The sequence below is a fragment of the Urocampus carinirostris genome, chromosome 1 (genome assembly GCF_059441175.1).
Source record: "Urocampus carinirostris isolate Australia breed hairy pipefish chromosome 1, RoL_Ucar_1.0, whole genome shotgun sequence".
NCBI classification, from domain to species: Eukaryota; Metazoa; Chordata; class Actinopteri; order Syngnathiformes; family Syngnathidae; genus Urocampus; species Urocampus carinirostris.
This window is the reverse complement of record NC_142349.1, coordinates 14,310,470-14,331,180: the sequence shown is the minus strand read 5'-3', so window position 1 is coordinate 14,331,180 and position 20,711 is coordinate 14,310,470. Positions and strand designations below refer to the sequence as shown.

At 43.1% G+C, this 20,711-nt stretch overlaps 3 protein-coding genes and 1 pseudogene across 3 annotated transcripts; all 4 read left to right on the top strand.

Moving 5' to 3' along the window:
* Positions 1-2,177: 2,177 nt before the first annotated feature.
* On the top strand, positions 2,178-3,530 carry LOC148373643 (metalloproteinase inhibitor 2-like). Its single transcript, XM_088327597.1, has 5 exons — positions 2,178-2,359; positions 2,779-2,861; positions 2,927-3,029; positions 3,109-3,230; positions 3,310-3,530. The coding sequence occupies exons 1-5, from the start codon at positions 2,230-2,232 to the stop codon at positions 3,487-3,489; spliced, it is 618 nt and encodes a 205-aa protein (XP_088183723.1). The 5' UTR covers positions 2,178-2,229; the 3' UTR covers positions 3,490-3,530.
* Positions 3,531-6,757: 3,227 nt separating this feature from the next.
* LOC148373642 (metalloproteinase inhibitor 2-like) lies at positions 6,758-14,209 on the top strand. The gene is made up of 5 exons (XM_088320579.1): positions 6,758-6,905; positions 7,364-7,440; positions 12,129-12,197; positions 12,266-12,405; positions 14,206-14,209. Exons 1-5 carry the CDS (start codon positions 6,758-6,760, stop codon positions 14,207-14,209), a joined length of 438 nt encoding a protein of 145 aa, XP_088176705.1.
* Positions 14,210-15,139: 930 nt separating this feature from the next.
* LOC148373641 (U2 spliceosomal RNA) lies at positions 15,140-15,287 on the top strand (annotated as a pseudogene).
* Positions 15,288-17,886: 2,599 nt separating this feature from the next.
* LOC148373640 (metalloproteinase inhibitor 2-like) lies at positions 17,887-19,649 on the top strand. Its single transcript, XM_088327608.1, has 5 exons — positions 17,887-18,076; positions 18,879-18,967; positions 19,032-19,137; positions 19,249-19,370; positions 19,451-19,649. Exons 1-5 carry the CDS (start codon positions 17,947-17,949, stop codon positions 19,619-19,621), a joined length of 618 nt encoding a protein of 205 aa, XP_088183734.1. The 5' UTR covers positions 17,887-17,946; the 3' UTR covers positions 19,622-19,649.
* The last annotated feature ends 1,062 nt before the right edge of the window (positions 19,650-20,711 follow it).

The window sequence follows — 20,711 nt, the reverse complement described above, 5'->3', positions numbered from 1 at the left end:
ACCACAAAATTCCAGGAAAAGTATGTATGTGGCATTGCTAACAGCATGTACGATGCTTACTGTATTAGAGTAGTTTAGCTAGTCATTGCTACCACTTGTCCTCTAAATAAAAGTGCATGTGTGCCAGGCTGTTTTTCTAGGTTGGGGTTTGCTCGCCCACATGAAACAGACAGTACTGGTTTCCATGGATCTGACTCAGATTCATCGTCCAATGTTAATGAAAAGAATAGGTCTTTAACGTGGTCCCCGTGGGCACCAAGTAGCCCTCTAAGAACACCAGAGCAACCCACGGACTGGTTCTGAAAATAGCTCACCAGTGATGTGTCATTGCGATTTTACAGTAGATTAGATTTCTAACTGATAAGATGTTTTGGATGGTTTACTTAACTTATATTAATTACAAATAGTAGTAACATAGTAGTAACACAGTAACAATATATTAATAATATAAGTTTTTATTTTAGAACTGTATATAAAAATGGTAGTATCAAGAATAGCTCTCAGCTTCAAAAAGGTTGGTGATCCCTGATTTGAAGCGTCCTCCCACTCTTCAGAGATAAGCTGGACCTCAGCATTGAATGGCAGCAGCCGCAGCGAGCTGGTCTGCTTGCAGCTCGTCGCAGCGCACCTTGCCCCCAAAAACCTTCTGCTATCCGTGTGGCAATACTCATAGATCCTAAATCTTTCTATCTATCTACCCTGGTCATATCCCTCAAGAGGGGTGACCGACAGCAGGACAAGTACATACACAAAAACAAAGAAAATAAAAAAGGGAAAAAGTAGCAAAAAACACACAAACATTGTTGGACCATGGCCAACCCAAATGCCCAAACACCTAAACAAGTTAAGCACTTCGGCACCCAAGTTGGTCATGCTTTTGTCCCTCCAGATGAAACGGGACAGTAGAAAGCGGCCGTGTCATTTAGGTCAGGGTGACACAACACACTCTTCTGTTCAACAGCAGGGCCTGACAGCTTTCACTGGTTTACCCTTGTTGCATCATACAGGTGCCCTGCCCATCCCTTAGAACACATCAAAACATCCCACTATCCTTTCACAACACCTCTCCACTCATTCCCATCACAAACAAGAGTTCTAGCTTCCACTACATTTAGACCTCTTTCCTCCAGTGCACTCATAACACCATCCATCCACGTCAAATTGCGGCCTTCCCCTTGGTCTCCTTCCATTTCTGCTCCTTCTCTTACTGATCCCCAATTACTGAGGAAAAACTTTCATACTTAGAGTTTAAGTAGGTCTGTTTTGCTTACATTCACTAATGACAGAGACAAAAAAATCCCTCACAATGAGGAAGACAATTTATTCATGTTTAAAATATGGGAGAATTTTTAAGTACTAGAGACAACCCGTGTACACAAAAAAAATGAACTGTTAAGTTTGAACTTTAGCCGACACTCAAAACAGAGAGTGAAGACATACCCATTCTAAGGGCATCCCCTGGGCACTCTCTTTTTATTAAATCTTCAAGGTTAAAAAAAACTGATCAGCCTCAAGGTGTGTGGAATCCAAGAAAACATTGCAACATTATTGGCAGATACCGACAATGATAAAATAGTCAAAACAATAAACAACAGTGCGCAATTATGGTCAAAATAAGGAACTGGCATGCAATAAAATCTCCTTCGCAAGTGTCCAATATTAAATACAGAATGAAATGATCACAAACATACTCAATTCAGGAAGGTCAGAGTTCTGTTTTAAACGTAGGACTTTCAAACTCTAAAGCAGACTGTTAACCACATGTCCACTTGCCCTCTGGCATAGTATCAATCAACAAAATACATTTTATGCACATCACTGATGTTGCAAAACTGGATCTCTGAGAAAAGAATCATGATCAAATAATGTGTGTGTTTATGTAATCCTACAAGTATTTAAAACAAACAAAAAATAATGGTAAGTGGTATAAACTCAGTACAATGAATTTACATTACAATTGTTGTTTGTTAGCACAAGACTAGAACAAACCAGCAAACTTTTGCTGCAAGATGAACGCAGCAATTGATGTGATTGCCATTTTTCTCAGTCAGAAACTAATAGATTGGATCAAATCCTGGATTTTCTCAGGTGAAATCAATTAGTGATCATTGTGTGTAGGTGATTTCCCTTAATTGTGGGTGGAGTCTACTGCTTTAAAAAGACATGTCACTTATTTTTCAGGTAGGACTGACTTCATCTTTTAGTACGGTTCCGCTTAAAGGTTGCAGGATGAGCTGGATGATGTTTGGATTTTCACTGGTGCTACTGTGTTTGTGGGGACTCCAGGACAAAGGAACACAAGCATGCACCTGTTTGCTGAGTCACCCGCAACAGTTATATTGCCAAACTGATGTAGTTGGTGAGTTTTAAAAAAATGGTTCAGTGTTGTAAGGCATTTGTCACATCCGTGTAGCACTACTTATAAATGTATTCCGTACCATTTGAAGCAAATGTGTTAATAGTTGAGTGCTTCAACACATTTGACAATTCAGTATGTTGAATCTTCTAGACAATTCTCACGGTCATTTTTTTTAAGAATTATTATTATTTTATTTTTTTTTGGTTGCCTAACTTGCTCAAGATGTATGCTATAGTGGATATAATCCATGAAATGGATTTGTAATACTTCTGCCACAAGCTCTTGATACTTTTAACTAGTGTTCTTTTCAAGCTTATCCACTACTGAACTTTTGGCACTTTATTTTTCATTTTTTTAACTCAAAATTGGGTTAATTTGCTGTCAACTTACCCTGAAGTTTGTTATGAACTTGTCTCTAGTCATCAGGGCCAAGATTTTGCGTGTGATCCCTGGCACACGGGGTACAGGCCAACCCACAAAGTATGACATCAAACATGTGACTGTGAGTTGCTATTAAAGTGATCCCTATGTACCTTGCACGCTTGTCAATAAAATGTTGTTTTGCAGACCTTCAAGGGCGTCAAGAAGCTTTTTGCGGCTGTTTACACCGGGCCCAATTCTGCAGCATGTGGTGTCGGTCTGGCAACAGGCACTGAGTATCTTCTCATGGGTATGAAATCTGCATTCCTTAAACCCCTTCTCATTTATCACATTGCATCAAAAGTGTGTCATTTCTTCTAAAATTCCAGGCAAGCTGCAGGTGGATGGTCATCTGCATGTCTCTCAGTGTGATTTCTATGAGCCATGGCATACTCTGAGCGCCACACAGAAGAATCTTTTGCCCCAGTATGCAGAGGGCTGTAGCTGCACGGTAACAGCGGTTGATTAGAAACCCCCCTAGAAAAGCTCTACTTGTGCGCAATTGCTCAACTTTGTTCTCTGATCCTAAGATTAAATCCTGCTTCTCCTACCCATGCTGCATGAGCAGCTCTGCTGAATGCTTGTGGACAGACTTCCTCCCAGCAAAGCCTGGCCTTGGTGATCAAGCTAAAAACTTTGCTTGCGTCAAGGGCCAAAACGGATGTTGTGCTTGGTCAAAGGGTGTTTCATGGCTTGGAAAGGCATACTAGACTTTGGAAGTGCGTTTCAAAAATAAATTAAAGATGAAGAATGCTGTCTGAATTTGTTTTGCAACATGTATCTTTCATTTACCAAAAAATGAAGCAAATACTAGTCATCTAATTTGACAAAGGCCTGTTTAACATATTCTGCACATAGCTTAAAACTTATACAATTGCCCTAAAACAACTAATTTTTTTTGTTTTTTAATATAGGTCAATGCATTATTATGCATGTGTTACTTTAAACACAATGTCTTTGTGACAAACCTGCCATGTCACGATTTGTACTATAAAATTAATTTGCAATTTAAATCCTGCTTGCAATACAGCTGTAATTACTGTTCAAAAATATTTCACCTTATGAATTTGGTGACATGTCTATTACCGTATTTTCTGCATTTTTTTTTTTTTTTTTTTTTTTTTTTTTTTTTTTTTTTTTTTTTTTTGAAAGCTGGCCATGTGCCTTATAAAATGCGCATTATATATGGATTAATAAGTCACAAAGTCTTGCAACTAAAGCAAACAGCCGCCGACTAAATTTTCCACTGGAGGTGAAATAGTCCATGGTGTATGCTGCGATTTATATACCGGCGTTTCATTTCCTAACCAATGTGTCAATCATTTGAATCGGTCACTATTGGCTAAAATTATTTGGAGGTAAAAGAGGCGGAATCTTTTTATCATTTACAGGCTCGCATAGGCTAAAGGGGCGAAACAAAGCCTGCAATTGGCTGAAAAAGATGAATGTGAATTACACGTTGGGTTGCACTACGGCAAAGAAAACATTTTTTACTATTCTGTATTTGTAAATATTTTACTCTCCTGGATTTACTACACTCACGGTTGTAAGAAGACCATGGTTACGTATCATTATTTAACATAATGGCTGCAAGAGAACTTTATATTATACTGGTACCTTGTTTTAGAACAATCTTGATGTTTCTGTGATGAGTCTATTTTTAAACTAAATTCAATTCAATGTGTTTATTATATGCACAGTAAAGAACCCTGTTTCCCTGCACAGTAAAATTCTTACTTTGCTGTCCACACAGTTGCCAGCAAAAAATAAAATGGAAACTAAGAAATGTTTGGCATTTCTTAAATCCCAAGACCTTAACCTTCCGAATGATATTTGGAAGATGCATTTGAGTGATTGGTGTCATCGTACAGACACCGTTTCTGTACATGTCTGAGACACGTATTTGTTTCTTTGCAAGCTTTCGGAATGTTAAGGGGGTAATAAGTTTGAACTATCTGACTGTTTTGTCGACGTTCCCATTGTAGCGCCTTATAATCAGGTGCGCCTTATGTATGGAAAATATAGGACCAAAAACTTTTTTGGGAGTGCGCCCTATAACTCAGTGCGCCTTATTATAATAATAATAATAATAATAATTTCCTTGTATTGTCATTCTGTGTAACAATGTACACAGAACGAAATGTCGATTGCACCTGACCCGTTGTAGCGAGCCGATGCAGCCGCAGCCAACATAGGGCGCCGCAGACCACTTTTTAAGTCTTAGGAATGACTCGGCCGGGGCGCGAACCACCGACCTGCGGAAAATACGGTACGTCTTTCAATGTGCTGTGAAATGTCCATCAAAACAATGTTTTACACTTGTTTTGGCACTTTCATCCATTTAGGATGTTATGTGCTCTTATATCTGACTCCTTGCTCCACGTTACCGTCGTCCGATCGTTGCGACCCTTCAGCTCCCGCTAAGGCAAGCCTTCCGAACCTGACTCCCTGTTTTTTGACTCCTGTACGTTTCCCGGCTTCGACCTGTTTCCGTTTGATCATGTCTCTGCTCCTGCGCCCCGGTAACCCGACCTGCTTTTCCCTCTTCGACACCGCTATCGCTCGCCAGAGAAGTGCCACTTTCGCGTCACGAGCGACCTGCTCTCCACAATCAACGATCACTGGATCGTGGGTGCCAGCTTACGTCTCTTTTCAAATAAAACGAAACTAACGCAATTGGGTTCCCGTCTCCGTTCCTGGTTCCTGACAAATTTGGTAAATTTTAAATCTGAAAATTTTTGCATTTCATTTTGCTGAAATCTGAAGGCCCACCTAACACTTATCTTATTTACTGGAAAACACAAATGGATATTAACTGTATAATTTGTGAAAAATATTTTGTGTTAACAATAAATTTAGGAATTCCAAACGAATCCTATTGTTAGAATTCACAGTGCAGTGGTTGGCACATTCCCTTAACATGTGAAAGGTCCTTGGTTTGAGCCAGGATGGAAATATTTGTTGGTCTAGAGATTGATGGGTGCCACCAGGCTGTAATTGCCCAAGACACACCATAGGAAATGGTGCCCCTAAGGGATCCAACCAACCAAAACTAACTATCTATCTATCTATCTATCTATCTATCTATCTATCTATCTATCTATCTATCTATCTATCTATCTATCTATTTGGTGATCAATTAAGAAATGTACCTGATGAACTGTTTTTACAAAATGCACAACATTTTAAAAATTTAGCCTCTATGTGGCATACGGGTTTCCAGTGACCCATTTCACGGTTATAAAATGTAATATCTGATGTGTCTCCATCCATCCATTCATCCATCCATTATTTGCACCGCTTATCCTCAGTAGGGTTGCGGGGGTGCTGGAGCCCATCTCAGCTGTCCTCGGGCAGTGGGCAGGGGACACCCTGAACTGGTTGCCAGCCAGTCGCAGGGCACACAGGGACAGAAAACTCACTTGCTCATTGCTTGGAAGAAACCCATGCAAGCACGGGGAGAACATGCAAACTGATGTGTCTCATGGGCCATAAAATGAAAGAACAATGGGAACATATGGATATGGATGCATTTGTTTGTTAGGATGTTATATTAACTTATTAACACTTATATTGCGTGATAGCCCACTTTCTTTGGTAGTCGGGACTGAGTTGGACCCAGGTCAAAAATGACCCACTAAAAACAGTTTGCGATTCTGATTCCTAACATGAAGGTACAATCCATAACTCGCAAGGCTCCTTCACACTTGTCCTTAATTTTGTTTACATATTTCTGTACAGGTTTTGCTTATGTTTACAAAAAAGATATCTTGTGAGACAAAACCGCAAGACCAAAGTCCTTGGAACCGTTATGCACAAATAAAGTTCATTGATGCATTCTGCACTTTTGAACATTGAGTGGATATATGTCACTCTTTTGTTGATCATGCATTTACATCATTTATATTTCACCGTCACAGTGTTTTTTTGAAGTTGACTACCAATGGTGGCCATCTGTCATCACGAGATGAATATTGGATGCGGATCTTCAATGGTTTAAGAAGTTGGGCGAGGTTTGTGCTGGCCCTGGCCTTGCTTTGCGCGTCGGGGCTTCAAGAAAAAGGAGCTCATGCTTGTACCTGTTTACCAATACATCCACAACAGGTGTATTGCCAGGTAGACGCTGGTAGGTAGTATGGTAAACAACTTATATTCATGATCGGTAATATCCATCTGAACTGGTACTGTACCTATCTGTTGTGAACTAATAGAGTGCAGTCATTGATATACACTATTTTTCAAATGAGCCATAAGATAATTGTGCACAATTAAACTTGCTTGGTTTCAATCTGAAAATGAAAACTTCTCTTCAATGTTTCCATTATGCCGATAATTTAAAATTGGTGAAAGTTCCGGCATTAGCACGGACTCCTTTTCTTCCACTCATATAATTATTAAAAAGTAGACCTTTTTTTTCAAAATGCTATAGAAACACCGAGTGAAGGATTAGGATTTTATATTGCGTTAACTGAGACTATTTTTAGACTAAGAAAAGTGCCTATAATTGCAAGTCAGACCAGCTAAATGAAGTCTGAATGCAGGTGTTTCAATGACTAGCAGTTGAACTCTTTTCTCTTGTCAAAGTTATCAAGGCAAAGGATGTTGGCATGACGGCTGGCGCCCAAGTTGGATTCACAAAGAATGCCATTAGACAGACCAAGGTTAGATTTATTAAAGCGTTCATGCATCCATTTCAGCCATGTACTAAGGCAGGATAGTGCTGAGAGCAGGCATGTCAAACATGTGGGCCAGATGCAGCCTGCCATAAATTTGAGTATGTTTATTTAAAAAAAAAACTCTTTAGGCAATTTTAATCATGGGTTATGCCCCTTTTTAAAGATGAATAGAACCAAATGCTCTGACAAAGGGTCATATTGTATTTTCTCAGTTTTGGTAGGGCTGGCCTTGTTTGATTTGATGTAGTCTTATTGGCCATTGTTATGCTAAAACCTTTTTTGTATGTAAAGGCAAACTTATATATTTTAAGGCTACTTCATGAGTTTGTATAGCATGGTGAGCTGGTTCTGTCATAGTTGCCATGGTGCCCAATTGGCCCCGTGTGTGTGGCGCCAGCTGCGGCTCATTGACAGATTGTCTTTCCGTCTGTTTAAACTCAGTGCTCTCATTTTTCCTTTGTCAGTCCGTCATCGAACCTCTGCTCCGCAAGACGTGGGTTCTGACTCAGTCCTGTTGGTATTTCTTGTCCGGTATTGTTCCCGTTTATTTTTTCCTGTTTATTATTCTCTCCAGTTTTCGTTCCCGTCTAGTTTGTCCTGTCTGTCCGTCCTGTCCGGTATCGACCCCATCTGTCCGACATCTACTCAGGCAATTGGTATCGATCTCGTCTGCCTCTGGCTTCCTATCATTTCACGCCAGACTGCTGTCTAACGTGCATGACTCCCCATTTTCCGTACAACAAAAGGCTTGTGTGAGAACGTCACGCGTTTAGGTCCTGATCTAGTTCTGGTTCATTACAGGTTCAGGTGTAAAACACTCATTTAACTGTTATAAATAAACCAGTGAATGCAATTAGTGCCAAACATTTTTTCCCCCCATTCGTTGTGAAAAAGATGTGTTTATATGTAAAAAAGATCTCTCGTCAACTGACTAATATGTAGAGTAGGCTACTAAAGTATTCAGCATGATAATGCTGGGAAAGAAATCTTAATATTTTCAGTTGAACTTTTTACTGATCCGCCTGCAGAGCCAGACTGAGTTTGATGTTCTCCTAATGCTTCCCCTCACCAGCACTTCAAAAGAGCAGAGAAACCTTTTACTGCAGTCTACATGAGATCTGACTTGGCAAAGGCACTGAATATTTACTCATGGGTATGAACTTTCTCCCATTTCTTGACACGTACAATGCGCTTTCAATGTACTTGTGGCTGCCAAAAGATCATCCATCCATCCATCCATCCATTGTCTTCCGCTTATCCGAGGTCGGGTCGCGGGGGCAGCAGCGTTAAAAGGGAAGCCCAGACGTCCCTATCCCCAGCCACTTCCTCCAGCTCATCCGACGGGACCCCGAGGCGTTCCCAAGCCAGCCGAGAGACATAGTCTCTCCAACGTGTCCTGGGCCGCCCCCGGGGCCTCCTGCCGGTGGGACATGCCCGGAACACCTCCCGAGGGAGGCGTCCAGGAGGCATCCTTATTAGATGCCCGAGCCACCTCAACTGGCTCCTCTCAACGCGGAGGAGCAGTGGCTCTACTCCGAGTCCCTCCCGGATGACTGAGCTTCTCACCCTATCTCTAAGGGAGAACCCAGCCACCCTGCGGAGGAAACTCATTTCGGCCGCTTGTATCCGGGATCGAGTTCTTTCGGTCATGACCCAAAGTTCATGACCATAGGTGAGGGTAGGAACGTAGATCGACCGGTAGATCGAGAGCTTTGCCTTTCGGCTCAGCTCCCTCTTCACCACGACAGACCGGTACAGGGTCCGAATGACGGCAGACGCTGCACCGACCCGTCTGTCGATCTCCCGTTCCATCCTACCCTCACTCGTGAACAAGACCCCAAGATACTTGAACTCCTCCACTTGGGGCAAGACCTCCTCCCCGACACGGAGGGAGCATACCATCCTTTTCCGACTGAGAACCATGGCCTCGGACTTGGAGGTGCTGATCCCCATCCCGGCCGCTTCACACTCGGTTGCGAATCGCTCCAGCGAGAGCTGAAGATCACGGGCTGAGGAAGCCAACAGCACCACGTCATCTGCAAAAAGCAGTGACGCAATGCTGAGGCCCCCAAACCGGACTCCATCCCCGCCAAGGCTGCGCCTAGAAATTCTGTCTATAAAAGTTATGAACAGAATCGGTGACAAAGGGCAGCCCTGGCGGAGCCCAACCCTCACCGGGAACGAATCCGACTTATTGCCGGCAATGCGGACCAGACTCTGGCACCGGGCATACAGGGACCGCACAGCCCGGATAAGACTGTGCGGTACCCCATACTCCCGAAGCACCCCCCACAGGGCCTCCCGAGGAACACGGTCGAATGCCTTCTCCAAGTCCACATAACACATGTAGACCGGACAGGCAAACTCCCATGCACCCTCAAAGACCCTGAAGAGTGTATAGAGCTGGTCCAGTGTTCCACGGCCAGGACGAAAACCACACTGTTCCTCCTGAATCCGAGATTCGACTTCCTGGCGGACCCTCCTCTCCAGTACCCCTGAATAGACCTTACCAGGGAGGCTGAGAAGTGTGATTCCCCTGTAGTTGGAACACACTCTCCGGTCCCCCTTCTTAAAGACGGGAACCACCACCCCAGTCTGCCAGTCCAGAGGCACTGTCCCCGATGTCCACGCGATGTTGCAGAGGCGCGTCAACCATGACACGCCCACAACATCCAGAGCCTTAATGAAGTCTGGGCGGATCTCATCGACCCCCAGGGCCCTGCCACCGAGGAGTTTTTTGACAACCTCGGTGACTTCAACCCCAGTGATACGAGAGCCCAACCCAGAGTCCTCAGGCTCTGCTTCCCCAGAGGAAGACGTGCCGGTGGAATTGAGGAGGTCTTCGAAGTACTCCGCCCACCGATTCACAACGTCCCGGGTCGAGGTCAGCAGCGCCCCATCGGCACTATACACAGTGTCGATGGCACACCGCTTCCTCCCCCTAAGACGTCGGATGGTGGACCAGAATTTCCTCGAAACCGTTCAGAAGTCGGCTTCCATGGCCTCGCCAAACTCCTCCCATGCCCGAGTTTTTGCCTCGGCAACCGCCAAAGCCGCATTCCGCTTGGCCAGCCGATACCTGCCAGCTGCTTCCAGAGTCCCACAGGCCAGGAAGGCCCGATAAGACTCCTTCTTCAGCTTGACGGCATCCCTCACCGCCGGTGACCACCAACGGGTCTGAGGGTTGCCACCGCGGCAGGCACCGACTACCTTGCGGCCACAGCTCCGATCAGCCGCCTCGACAATGGAGGCGCGGAACATGGTCCACTCGGACTCAATGTCCCCCGCCTCCCTCGGGACATGGGCGAAGTTCTGCCGGAGGTGTGAATTGAAACTTCTTCTGACAGGAGATTCTGCCAGCCGTTCCCAACAGACCCTCACAACACGCTTGGGTCTGCCGGGTCGGGCCGGCATCTTCCCCCACCATCGAAGCCAACTCACCACCAGGTGGTGATCAGTTGACAGCTCCGCCCCTCTCTTCACCCGAGTGTCCAGAACATGCGGCCGCAGGTCCGACGAAACAATGACAAAGTCGATCATCGAACTACGGCCTAGGGTGTCCTGGTGCCAAGTGCACATATGGACACCCTTATGTCTGAAAATGGTGTTCATTATGGACAGACCATGACGAGCACAGAAATCCAATAACGAAACACCACTCTGGTTCAGGTCAGGGGGGCCGTTCTTCCCAATCACGCCCCTCCAGGTCTCACTGTCATTGCCCACGTGAGCGTTGAAGGCTCCCAGCAGTACGAGGGAGTCCCCAGGGGGCGCGCTCTCAAGCACACCCTCTAAGGACCCCAAGAAGGGTGGGTACTCTGAACTGCAATTTGGTGCATAAGCAAAAATAACAGTCAGGACCCGTCCCCCAACCCGAAGGCGGAGGGAGGCTACCCTCTCGTCTACCGGGGTGAACCCCAACGTACAGGCGCCGAGCCGTGGAGCAATTAATATGCCCACACCGGCTCTGCGCCTCTCACCACGGGCAACTCCAGAGTGGAAGAGAGTCCAACCCCTCTCGAGAGGACTGGTACCAGAGCCCAAGCCGTGCGTAGAGGTGAGTCCGACTATATCTAGTCGGAATTTCTCAACCTCACGCACCAACTCGGGCTCCTTCCCTGCCAGAGAGGTAACGTTCCATGTCCCAAAAGCCAGTTTCTGTAGCCGGGGATCGTCGCGCCAAGGACCCCTCCCTTGGCTGCTACCCAGCTCTCTGCGCACCCGACCCCTTTGGCCCCTCCTACAGGTGGTGAGCCCATGGGAAGAGGGTCCTACGTCGTCCCTTCGGGCTGTGCCCGGCCGGCCCCCGTGGGTAAGGGTCCGGCCACCAGGCGCTCGCCAGCGGACCCCACCTCCAGGCCTGGCTCCAGAAGGGGGCCCCGGTAACCCGCGTCCGGGCGAGGGAAATCGAGGACCAAAGTTTTCTCTCATCATTAGGGGTCTTCTGATCTGCGTTTTGTCTGGCCACTCACCTAGGACCTGTTTGCCATGGGTGACCCTACCAGGGGCTTAAAGCCCCCGACAACATAGCTCCTAGGATCTTTGGGACACACAAACTCCTCCACCACGATAAGGTAGCAGATCAAGGAGGAGCCAAAGGATCATGTACTTCTGCAAATGCAGGCCGGCTGCAGTCACGGTCCCTGCATGTTAACTCTTGTGTTTGCAATCAGCCATGGTACATCTTGACTGCTACGCAAAATAATCTGCTGCACCTCTACAAGGATAGCCGCAAATGCACAGTAGGACCGCAGTTTGGAACTTGACTATTTCCTCCACCTTTTGACTTGACTAAATCTGTCATTCATAGATAACGTCCTGCTTCTCCTTCTCATTTTGCAACAATAAAGCAACGGAGTGCTTGTGGACAGATTTTCTTCCAGGGAAGTCTGGCAATGGTGGCCAGGCCAAAATCTTTGCCTGTATCAAGAGAAATGAGGGCTGTGTCAGGTACATGGGATTTACATGGCCTGTAAGGGGATAGATCATTTGCATGTTCTCCCTGTGCTCGTGCGGGTTTCCTCAAAAACATACATGGTATACTAACTGCTTCAAATTGTCCCTAAGCGAGGGACTTGTTTGTCCCTGTGACTGGCTTGCAGCCAGTTCAGGGTGCCCACTGTCCGAAGACAGCTGGGATGGGCTGCAGCACCCCTATGACCCTACTGAGGTTAAGCGGTGCAGATAATAGATGGAGGAATGTTTACTGTTTATTTGTTGCACTTCAAGTGTAGGATAAATCTGTTACTGAGATACATAAAAAATTATAATGTTCTGTATCACAAGTACCTGCCTGTTCTCTATTCAACTGCCTCGATTACTGTTTGGAAAATTTCAATTCTTTGACCTACAACTTCTTTCAAAAGTAATTGGAAATAGATACATTCCCTGGTTACTTATTCAGTTACTTTGTGGAAGTAAGCTGTAAACCTGTATGTTTTTGCCGTACAAAGTACGTTTATTATGCATTTTAAGACGTGTACGACGTACAAGAAAATCTGTACGGAAAAACGCAAATTTGTCGATTATGGGTACTATTCGGTATACATCGTCTATCACGAAATGGCAAATCAATCAAGTCAAACGAGTTCGCCTCGGTAGCCTCTATCTCGGTATGTTTTTTTTCGTAGCAAACAAAGCGAGCGGTTTGATGCATGCGTCTGCCGCCTGGGGATTTCCCATCATGCATCATTCCGATCACATGTGAAGAGAGCGAAAGCAGAGCTGTAGGCCTACATTACAACATAGTTTTGAATTTTCTTTGGATGCAATCATCAAGTGGCCATGGCCGAACCTGAATTAAAACGCCGTAAGTCATTCTGATCTGAAAACAACAGGCGGGGTTGATTGAGTAAATTTGAAATACATGTGGTCTTAAAAACATCAGATTTCATGTGGTAATTGTGTAGTGAAAGGAAGTCCGTCTCTTATAAGAGAACCGGCTTTTTCGGATCAACTCATTAAAGAGAGCCGGCTCTCAAACGGCTCACTTGCTTTGATGCATTATATTACGAATTATTATGTTGTATAAAAAAGTTAAGAAAAAAAAGGAAGTATAAAGGGAGAAAATGAAAAAAGACAGGTTTGTGGTTATCCCGTTTATCAGTATTTTACTGCCAACAATAATTTAATGCAGAAAATGAATAAATAATTTGAATAAGAAAATATATTATTCTACTTAATTATATTTGCATGTATTTTTTTCCTTCTACAGTGAACGTCCAAGCTACTTAATTTTTGAACTTTTTTTTATACTAAACCTCATTCATGTCGAGCAACTCAGTATCTCACAACAAAATGTTAATTAACAATATATATGATATAACGAAACACATGTCCAATATAACATGTTAAACTACATAAAACGTTTGAAAAAAAACATGGCGTATGATTATTTTTTATTTTGTAAGGGAAAATACGACAGTTTGTAAGGGCATGGAGCCGTGGAGGTTGACAGGTATGAAATATGTTTACTTTTTTTAAATAACGTGCTCTACAATGTATAAAAGTGAGTGACTCTTTCCGTTAGAAATAAGGTATGGATATCAACTTGAGGTTCAATTTAATTCAACAGTACAGCTAGAAGTCAACATTGTGAGTCTAAATGTAAACTTTTAAGTTTATACGAGTTACATCTCCATAAAATTGCATAGAAATAGTTTGCATTTCAAAAATATGACAATGGCGCCTCCAACAGTCTCTGCTGTGTGCAGCTATGAATCTCGTCAGTTCAATTCTTCTTTTTGCTAGATGAAACGAAATGGAAGAGTCGAAATCTATTGCAATCATTGTATCGGTTTCGTCAAGCACGAAGACTTGGTCTCGTACCCAAGTAGGGCAACTGTGGACTAAAACACTAATCTTGAGTAAATTATTTGCTGTTCAAATTTGAAATAAACAGTAGATAATTGGAGCTGGCTGATGCCAGGCCAACTATTATCAATCCATCCATTTTCTGCGCCACGTATCCACACAAGGGTCTGGAGCCCGGGTGTGTTCTGGGCAAGTACATCCTGTGGTACTCATCCCTCTCCAGGCCAACAGGTTTCCAACTCGAATGTGAATCATGTGCCATGTCTTGTATTAGCGACGGAAATTTTGTCCCATAGACAAGAAAAGGGCTTCGATTTTCCCCACCCGGAATGCATGGGTGCATTTATTTTCGAGGGGTCACCATGGTAACCAGGGAAGTTTCCGGGGTGACCCAAGTCATTACTGTGTTATTACTATGTAATTACTGTGTTGTTACACAATGTAATTATAATCTATTGTGGCTGTTATTTTAAACTGTCCCTAAATGCATCTCCCATTTGCAATAGTGAATGTGTTATAACTGTGTTACTACTATGTTATTACTGTAGCCTGGAATTCTTTTTCAGACTGCCCCTGAAGGCATCTCCTTATTTGCCATTCAGAATGAGTGGGCACATTTATATTACATGGGAGATAACCAAGGGCGTTTCCAGGGGTTGCCCAAGTGGGTCACTAACCTGCATGAAGTTTAACCATGAACAAATCGGCTACTCATGGCTACATTTTAACGAGTCATCCTACCTGCTACATGCTAAGGAGTTATGCTAAAAGATACATGCAAAGGACTACGTGCTAAAAATTGCAGTGCCTCCGGAAACGATGCAATTACATTACGCATCATGGCGTTTGCGATCACTTTGATGCCAGGTCCTTAGCTTGGCCTTTTGGCTTTGATGCTAGTTCCTTAGCTTGGCCTTTTAGCTTTGATTTTTGCATTCCGGAGATGGAATAAGAGCTTGCTCTGTCCACTCCACGCATCGGCCCAGTATTGCAGTACCTCCGGGAACGGTGCATTCGCAATGATCGCAACAAGGCTTTAGGGCTAGGACCTTAGCTTGGCCTTTTGGCTGAGAGTAAGTGTCCCGGCTCCTAGGCTTTGTAGCGTATTATGAACTGACCGATAACGGATAATGAATAATGAATAACGAAGATAGATAAATAACCCTTAAAAACCCCAAAAACCCCACGTGCTAACAAGTCATGCTAACGGCTACTAGCTAATGAGAAGTTGCTAATGAGCCACGCTAACAGCTATATGCTAATGACTAACGGCTATATACTAACATTTTATGCTAACAGCTACATGCTGAAAGGTAGATGCTAAAAAATTGTATCATAAAACATGGAGTAATCATTTGAAACATTATCTAAAAGGCCACAGGCTGGCTTATGATGCAGGCTTTGTTCCTCATAAAGAAAAATGGATCCACGATTTTATATAATATTTTGGGGGGGAACGACCACCCAAACTGTTATCCATCCATCTATTATCCGCACCGCTTAGCCTGAGTAGGGTTGTGTGGGTGATGCAGCCCATAAATTCCACACTCATTATTTATCTTAGTTAGAAAACGGTATACATACCTGAAAACACTACCGCTTCACGTGTTAGTCTACGACTCTTCACCACTCATACCGCCTATCTCTTTTTCAAATTTAAAGGTGCTGTACGGAATTTGGAACTTTTCTACTTGCTGCTGCCATCTCCAGGCTTTTGTCATCATTGCAGTATCTGACAAGTAACTTTTGTTGCCTGTGCATTTCTTTGACGCGCTCTTTTTTTTCATCTTTTAAGGTCTGGGTCTGCGGTTGGACTGTCCTTGAAAGAAGTCGTTTTCAGAAGAAGAAGTCGTTTTTCATGCCACACGAACAAAGAAACCTAAGGCTGAGCATGATATAGCTTTCCTTAAAAAGAGAAAGCGGCATGTATTTACTTCCAGAAAGACAACCTATGTAGAACAACGATTATTTGTGTGAACAACTTTATTTTATTCACCCAAATACACGGCACCATATTTTCAGCATCTTTCTTCCCACCCTTGCAGTAAATTTAGAGTTGTTCATTATACGGAGCAGTGCAGGATTTAGTAACTTTTATGTTCAATACATGGTTTTAGTCTGTTACAGACACTGTCACAATTTACCGCGACAATATTAGCAATGTACGGCGTCTTTGTCGACTGCTACCAGTGACCGAGATGATCTGGATCAGAGCCGGACAAGTTGAGCTCGGTCTATTTAAAAAAAAAAAAAAGGATAAAAATAAAATAAACCCTGAGTTCCCGCCCCGCATTAAAATTGTTATACGGCATACATAATTTAAAATGATCAAAAAGGTATGAATCATGGGAAAAACGTCTATGTTGACAGGTATGGAAATAGGTTAAATCAGGTTAAATTCAGTTCAACTCGGGACTGCATCCAGACTTTCTGTTCTCAGTGAAAGAATATACTGTATACTTAAACATTTTAGCTTGCCGTAGGTTTTCAGTCGAATGCTTTATCATTCTACGTTAGTAGCCTACAGTACATATTATAACAATGAATGACAAAGGTTCTTTTCCGAGCATAACCATTTAAACAATAGAAAAATCAAAATTTTTATGTTTGGCATTGAATGCGTTAACTGGTTTGTATCAAGAGTCAAGTGAATGCAATTTTGCACATGAAATGAAATGAAATGATCTGCATTTATATAGCGCTTTTCAAGTCACTGACTTCCCAAAGCGCTTTACAATGTGCTCCACATTTCCCAATAGCGGCCTTGCAGCCATGTAAGGCGCTAACCTGCATATTGGGGGTATTAGGGGTTCAGTGTCTTACCCAAGGACACTTCGACACGTAACACGGACGAGCCGGGACTCGAACAGGGATCCCTCGATCCCAAGACGAGCGCTCTACCTCCTGAGCTACTGCCGCCCCATGAATCCATGAATCCACACCGTACAATCTCCAGTGGGATAAATGAAAAAAAAAGACAATTTTTCCTTAATGAATAAAAAAGAAATACTAAATAAAAGTTTAAGCTGTGCATGGCCTATTAGATTAGACTACATATGATCAAACTACGAGGCTGGGCCTACTAAAGCTAAGACTATATCCTCTACTGCCCTATGGTGGTCCAAAGGGAGCATTTGGTCTGTGTTGATCTTAAAAATCATATCACTTGAGAGAAACGCCCAAGAGACTCACTTCCTTTTTGACATACTAAGACATTTGTGGCAGGCCGGATAAAATCCCACAATGGGCTGAGTCCGGCCGGCAGGCGGTATGTTTGATAGCTTTGGTCGAATGAACAAAATTACATTGTGTCAAGTATTATATAAGATTGAGTAAATGAATCATGTATCCGTTATAAAATGTTTAATTATTGTAACAATTTGGACACTTGACACCAAAATTGATCCGTGAGAAAATAAATGCAGGAAACATTTTTCATGACAAACACAAAACCATTTTTTGACATTTCTAAACAGAGGAAATAGTTAAATAAATTCATTTTATCATTTCAAATGGTATTAGTGATGACAGTGTCAGGTGAAAGCACTCATCAATCACTGTGTGCAAGTGACATTGTCAATTATTTGTAGGCGGAGTCTACAGCAATAAAAGCGTCCTCTTCTAACTGATCACACTTTCTCTGTAGCTTCAAGGTGTGAGTTACCTGAAAGACAAAAGATGCTCTTGAGGAACTTTGTGTTGCAGCTCGCTCTGCTGTGCTTGTGGGGGCTCCAGTATAACGGAGCACAAGCTTGCAGTTGTTTCCCGATGCATCCACAACAATTGTATTGTCAGCCTCATGTTGTTGGTATGTTGACTTGGACTCCTCTTCCAGTGTTGGCCTGAATATTGCTAAATGCTAATCCTTCTTTACTCACTTACACATCCTGGTTTGTGCCTCAATTATATTGACATGGTCAATCTGGCTACACTTTAAATAACTCTCGTGTTGCTAAAATTAAGGAATTGTATTCTGTCAACCGGAGGCCATTTTAGCATTAGCTTGATAAGTGATGTAATAGGTTAGTCATGTCACTGGGGGCATCCTCCATCTTTGTACATAAATTAACATTTACATTTTTATTGTATGTGGCCTAGCATGTAGAAAACCATTTGGGTTTAGGTAAATGGGTGCGACTTGATGGCAAACATTTAAGATCTAAGGTTTTTGTGTGTTTGATTTAGTCTAAAGCATTCTGCTGGATGTTTGCGGTATGTTCAGAACCTTCATGCTTAATTTTCCACAGCGCCGGTATGCTTTGAGCAGACATTCTCGTGGTGAAAAAATTGGGGCTTGGGGTGTGCTGGAGAAAGACATCATGCTCCTCTCCGCGGGTTTTTATTTTCATTTGTGTAGCCAGCTTCAAGTAGTTCCACCCTCCAAAGATGTTTATTCGAGCATGTCTAAGAAATGCATTAACAAGCTGACTGAAGCTGCAATATTACCATAGTTGGGAGATTGCGGCAGAGTAACATGGTTCCAAATTCCATACAGCAACTTAAAAGATTGCTTCTTTGTTTTATTTTAACCACTTTTTAATATTGCAGTGTTAATAGATCAAACACACATTTTCCAACCTGTATACTCATGTAATATTTTGTCTTGTCAGTAATCCGGGCAAAAGTTGTTGGGATGACACTTGGTGCACAAGGCAAAGGACATGGCATATTCACAAAGTATGACATTGTTCATATCAAGGTATGATGCTAACTCGTCTAAATGCTGTATGAGATCAAACCCAAACAATAACTTTGTCTGACAGACCTTCAAGGGAAAATTTGATAAGCTTTTTGGAGCCATATACACTGCACCCAACTCTGCTGAATGTGGAGTTTCCCTGATGAAGGACACCGAATATGTCCTCATGGGTAAGAAATGTTAATGTACTGATGACACGGCTAAGGCCTAAATGGTTCCAATGGCAACTTCAAGATCTAAGGTAATTTTACCAAATGACTCCAACTTGTTTTGTCTTTCAGGCCAGCTACAATCAGACAGCTCGCTGCATGTTTACCTGTGTGACTATTATCAGCCATGGGCTTCCTTGGGCATTATTCAAAAGAGCCTTTTTGACTACTACAGGGAGGGTTGTGACTGCACGGTAGGACCATACTCCTGTTTTGGTCTTCAGTACGTAGTTAAATGCACAGTGGAATAAATAATAATCCTTATCATCCCCAGATAAAGACTTGCTTCTCCTTACCATGCCCCAAAAGCAGCCTAAAGGAATGTTTGTGGACAGACTTTCTGCCAGGCGACATGGGAAGTCATGACCAGGCCCGAAACTTTGCCTGTGTCAAAAGCAACAATGGCGGCTGTGACTGGTCTTCTGGGTTTGCCCAGATTGGGTAGCATAAAATAAAAAAAATCGATGAACCCACCACAAGTGTTCCTCTTTACAGTGTGACTCATTTGTAGCAAATAATCCTTCATGAAAACTGTCTACTCCACGTGATGGGTTTTGACAGCTGACTCTTCAATGTGATGGGGGATAATTGTTTTTTTTTTTTTTTTAATTTTTTTAAACTAATTCCCAACCTTTTTGAGTCAAGGGACAATCAAAAGTTAAAAATTCCTGGTACCAGTTTCATTTACTTTTTGAGCTGAGTATTTTAAAATTATTAAACGATAAATTGATTGCAGTGCAGGAAATGGTACAGGTTCATCAATTTCCTAAATTCTACAGTAATTTTAAATTGAATGTTTTCTCTGGTCATTCAGTATTTCAAATCTGCCATTGGCATGCAAGCTTTTCTTAGAATAAAACTCTTAATTGCGTTGAATCCAATGCACCATCTTGTTGGGTGGTTAGCTAATCTAGCAGGTAGAACTCTGTATTGGGTATACAAATGTTAGTATTAGGGCAGCATGGCGGCACAGTTCTAAAGTCTTGGGAACCTCCTGTGTGGGTTCAAATCCAGCTACCGGACTTACTGTGCAGAGTTTGTATGTTTTCCCCGTGCTTGCGTGGATTTCCTCCGGACACTCTGGTTTCCTCCCACACTCAAGACATGCATTTCCGGTGGATTGGCTGGTCCAAATTGCCCCTAGGTGTGAATGAGCGAGTTGTCTGTCCCTGTGTGCCCTATGATTGGCTGGCAACCAGTTCAGGGTGTCCCCTGCCCACTGCCCGATTTCTGGGATGGGCTCCAGCACCCCCGTGACCCTACTGAGGATAAGCGGTGCAGCTAATGAGATGAGTTAGTATTACAAACACTTGTGCGTTTCATTCTTCAGGTATAAAAGTGTTGATGCAAGCCCTCAATTTTAGAACAGGGAAAGTTTGGTAGCAATAATGTAATAATTGATCCATGAACTGTGTTAAACAAAACTTATTTAAATAATCAGTCATTTACATAGCAGGTCTGGAATGAAGTAGTTCGCCCCTGCAACCGGAACCATTGTGAAATCCTTTCTTGCCAACCTCCGGGTCAGACAAAGC